Genomic DNA, 4,925 nt, shown 5'->3' with positions numbered 1-4,925 from the left:
GGAGTTGTAGTTTTACAACAGCTGGAGGCACACTGGTTTGGAAACTCTTAAGTAATAATAGGGGCGCGGGAGAAACTTAAAAAACCTGATGCTTACATAGTCCTGTATGGAAGATGTGGCTGATACCCGGAGAAAAGAGACTGACCAGGTGACAGGATGGGCGGGTAAGTGACCTGATACCTTCACCATCCAGACATCCCCTGGGGGGCAGTATAGGCAGGAAATCAGGTAAACAACTGCTGGTCGGCACGGCGCTCCCTAGAAAAACAACCATACAGCGCCATGTCTAAGCCACGCCCACCTACATTATTTTATTACAAAAATGGGATATAAACTTATTAGGGGAGGGGCTTCTATTACAAACCCTGAATAACGCTCTGCCATAGTGATCAGTGTTATCAGTGCTCGGCTTATACAGGCTGTGGAGGTGTCTGTATACTTAGAGCACCGATCTGAGCACAGAGCATGGTAAGGGGCCCTCCGGCCATCATCTCAGCTGATCTAGACTCCGCCCCCCAACAACTGCATTTTACTCATTTTAGATCCTGCAATCGACTTTGATCATGGAATCTAAAGGGTTAATGGCGATGAGCGTCATTAGTGGTGAGTCCTGGCTGCTTATAGCTCCTGAGTTCACCTCAAAGTCCCATATGGGGCACAGAATGTAAATATACACCGTGTCCTTAAGGGTTAATAATAAACATCCCCAATAATCCTGATCTGATGGTGACCGCACACACATACCTGTATCTGTAGAGGAGCCGTGTGCTCACAGGACCTGCGATGATGTCACCGTCATGTGATCAGTCACATGGAGGAGGAGGAGGAGGAGTCACATGATCAGAGGCTGCTGCTCTGAGAGATCTCCACACACAACACAACAGCAGTGACTGCCCCACCAGGACCTGCTCTGTATCTGCTACATGCTGGAGGTGTAGGACCTGTGATGATGTCACAATCATGTGACCAGTACATTTAGGGGCAAAGTTTAGCAGTAGAGATGTGACTGTGGCTGAAGGACCTGTGGGAGGATCATGTGACAGGAGTGGGCGGAGCTCAGCAGTGCAGGATAGAAGAGATTGCGATTGAAGGACCTGTGACAATGGTCATGTGACAGCAGAGTCCTGCATACACTGAGCAGATGAGCCTAAAGCAGCGGCCCCTGATCACGTGACTCCTCCTCCAAGTGATCACATGACGGTGACATCATCACAGGTCCTGTAAGCACACGGCTCCTGTACAGTCTGCAGGTGGAGGTATGTGTGTGGTCACATATGGAGTACTGTCAGATGGTTTTTGTACTATTAACCCCTTCAGGACCCGGCAGTTTTGAGTTTTAACCCATTAACGACACAGCGATTTCTCATTTTTGTGTTATTTTAACTTTTTTCCTCCTCGCTTTCTAACAGCCTATTATGCTTGTAATTTCCTCTTTACAAACCCATATGAGTCTTGTTGTTGTTGATGATGTTTTTTTTGCACCACTGATTAGTAATTTAAAATTACATCAATCATTTTAATGTAAAACCTACAACAAAAAATAAAATATTATTTATGGGGTGAAAAAAAAAAAAGCAATTTTTAAAATCTGGGTTCTTCTGTTTGGACGCAGTGCACATTACGGTAATAATTCTCTTTATTCTGTAGGTCCAAACGATTACAATGATAAATGATTTATATAGGTTTTATTTTAACACTTTTAAAATATAAAAAAGTTCTAACTTTTTGTACAAAAAGGATTTTGCATCAGCTTACATACACTGATCAATGCTGTGATGCTGAGGCTGCCTGCAGCATTGGAGCGTCGTTCAGACAGCGTGGAGCGAGGTTAGGGACCTCCACACGTTCTCTCAGCTGACCAGGACCCCGCTATTTCACTGTGGGTGTCCTTATCAGCTCCTTACACTCCATGGGACAGGTACTTTGGGTATAATGACCTGAACTGACAGCTGGATCATCAGACTTGTGGTCAGTTGGGGACATGTGACCATAATATAGAGGATCTGCCCCGACAAGTATTCACCTCATCATCCGAGAGCGAGAAGATAAATCATGTGCAGGAATATCCCCTCAAATGTCTCCATATAACATCCTGGAATTGTATAGAATTAAATCTTTATTCACAATACAGGTTCCTATAAGGTGTCAGGACGTGGCGGTCTATTTCTCCATGGAGGAGTGGGAGTATGTAGAAGGACACAAGGATCAGTACAAGGATCAGGTCATGATGAAGGATCAGCAGCCCCTCACATCACCAGGTAATAGACATGACTATATACACACGTCCTCTCATTATTTGTATGTAAAGAATGAATTCAGTCTCTGTATGTGTTCCCTACAGTCAGATCCAGTAAGAGAACAGCACCAGAGAGGTGTCCCCGTCCTCTTCTTCCACAGGATGATCAGGTAGATGGAGATATTCCCTATGATCTGTAGAAGGGCTGTGAAGATCTTGTGGTCAGTCCCCTCACCCTCCATGACTCCTCATCTCCTGCTCATCTATAACATCCCATGTGACTTCTCCTACTGTCTGATGACTTTTACAATATTTCTTTCACATCTTATGAATCAGGGTGAAGATCTGAACAATATTAAAACTATAGAGACAGATGTGAGCGGTGATAAGCAGTTTAAGGAGAACTTTCCTACAGAGAAAGATCTGATCTATATTAATGCTACAGACATAAAGGAAGAAGAAGAGACAGATGTGAGCGGTGATGTGCAGTATAAGGAGGACATTCCTACAGGGGAAGTTCTTATCTATATTAATGCTCCAGAGACAAAAGTGAGCCGTAATAAGCAGTATGAGGAAAACATTCCTACAGGGAAAGATCTGATCTATATTAACGCTACAGACATAAAGGAAGAAGAGGCAGATGTGAGCAGTAATGAGCAGTATAAGGAGGACATACCTATAGGGAAAGATCTGATCTATGTTAAAACTACAGACATAAAGGAAGAACAAGAGACAGATTTGAACTGTGATGAGCAGTATAAGGAGGACATTCCTACAGGGAAAGATCTGATCTATATTAATGCTACAGACATAAAGAAAAAAGAAGAGACAGATGTAAGCGGTGATGAACAGTATAAAGAGGACATTCCTACACGGAAAGATCGGATCTATATTAATGCTACAGACATAAAGAAAGAAGAAGAGACAGATTTGAGCAGTGATGAGCAGTATAAGGAGGACATTCCTACAGGGAAACATCTGATTTATATTAATGCTACAGACATAAAGAAAGAAGAGTCAGATGGGAGTGGTAATGAGCAGTATAAGGAGGACAGCCCTACAGGGAAAGATCTGATCTATATTAATCCTACAGACATAAAGGAAGAACAAGAGACAGATGTGAGCAGTGATGATCAGTATAAGGAGGACATTCCTACAGGGAAACATCTGAGCTCTATTAATGCTACAGACATAAAGGACCAACAAGAGACAGATGTAAACAGTGATAAGCAGTATAAGGAGGGCATTTCTACAGGGAGAGATATGATCTATATTAATGCTACAGACATAAAGAAAGAGGAAGAGACAGAGATGAGCAGCGATGAGCAGTATAAGGAGGACATTTCTGCAGGTAACTGCCCAGGTGAGTAGTAACCACTAAATACAGAGAACAGTCACAGATTCTACTCAGTCACCGACTGCAGTAATCACAGAAAATATAATGCTCATATATGTTACTCACTAGGTCATCCAGATACTATACAGATCTGTTTTATTTGTCTTCTGTATTTGGCTCACAAATCCCTCTGTTCTGCTGCTCACCTATTCTGGCATCCACTGTTCAGGAAGGGGAGTGTCCGAGGCAAGCACTGAGCCCACCCTCACTCACCATTCATTCACTTCCTCCCTGAGTCTGCTGTGCCGGGTCTCTTTATCCAATCACTGCAGGCTATTCTGTAACCCCCTCCTCTCTGCTTTCATGCTGCAGTCTGATAGGACAGGAGTGAGCACAGAGGAGTACTTATCCTGCCAGGTCTGTGCTTCAGCTGGGACAGAGATGATGCTGCAGCCGGACAGGATTTTGATTTAGATCAGTGGTTTCAAAGTGTGGCCTTTACTGATACTTAGCATGCGTTTTATCATTAACCCCTTAATGACCATGTCCATTTTGGCCTTAAGGACCAGGCCAATTTTATTTTTGCGTTTTAATTTTTTCGTCCTCACCTTCTAATATCCATAACTCTTTTAACCCCTTAAGTCCGCTCCCGTTCTATAACGCTGTGGCCCTGCGTCATAGCGGCTAGGGCCCGGCCGTTGTTTATAGCGGGTCGGGCCCGGCCGTGGCTTATAGCGTGCAGCACTGATCGCGGTTCCGCGCGCTATTAACCCTTTAGCCACAGAGTTCAAAGTTGACTGCCGCGTCTAAAGTGAAAGTAAACTACCCCTGGCTAGCTCAGCGGGCTGTTTGGGATCGCAGCGATTTCACCGCAGCATCCCGAACAGCTGTAGGACAGCAGGAGGGTCCCTTACCTGCCTCCTGGTGTCCGATCGCCAAATGGCTGCTCAGTGCCTGAGATCCAGACATGAGCAGTCAAGCGGAAGAATCATCGATCCTATGAGAAACCATTGATCAGTATAAGAGATCAGTGTGTGTAGTGTTATAGTCTCCTATGGGATAACAATGATCAGTGTAAAAGATCAGTGTGTGCAGTGTTATAATCTCCTATGGGATAACAATGATCAGTGTAATGTCAGTGTGTCCAGTATTATAGTCTCCTATGGGATAACAGTGATCAGTGTAAGAGATCAGTGTGTGCAGTGTTATAGTCTCCTATGGGATAACAATGATCAGTGTCGGAGATCAGTGTGTGCAGTATTATAGTCTCCTATGGGATTACAATCATAAGTGTGGGGGCTCACTGTGCATGGGGTAAACGTGGTTACCTGAGTGCTCTGTACTCAGAAAAAA

At 44.1% G+C, this 4,925-nt stretch overlaps 1 protein-coding gene across 1 annotated transcript in view; it reads left to right on the top strand.

The window, feature by feature from the left end:
* Positions 1 to 2,136: 2,136 nt before the first annotated feature.
* Positions 2,137 to 4,925, top strand: part of LOC130298120 (oocyte zinc finger protein XlCOF22-like) — a 71,201-nt gene continuing 68,412 nt past the window's right edge. The window contains exons 1-3 of the mRNA XM_056551015.1: positions 2,137 to 2,258; positions 2,342 to 2,406; positions 2,573 to 3,599. Of these exons, the coding sequence (XP_056406990.1) occupies positions 2,171 to 2,258; positions 2,342 to 2,406; positions 2,573 to 3,599 (1,180 nt within the window). The 5' untranslated portion in view covers positions 2,137 to 2,170. The remainder of the gene's footprint in view (positions 2,259 to 2,341; positions 2,407 to 2,572; positions 3,600 to 4,925) is intronic.

This window comes from Hyla sarda (assembly GCF_029499605.1).
Source record: "Hyla sarda isolate aHylSar1 chromosome 1 unlocalized genomic scaffold, aHylSar1.hap1 SUPER_1_unloc_22, whole genome shotgun sequence".
Lineage (NCBI taxonomy): Eukaryota > Metazoa > Chordata > Amphibia > Anura > Hylidae > Hyla > Hyla sarda.
The sequence above is the reverse complement of the archived record's forward strand: the minus strand, read 5'-3'. Positions and strand labels throughout refer to the sequence as shown.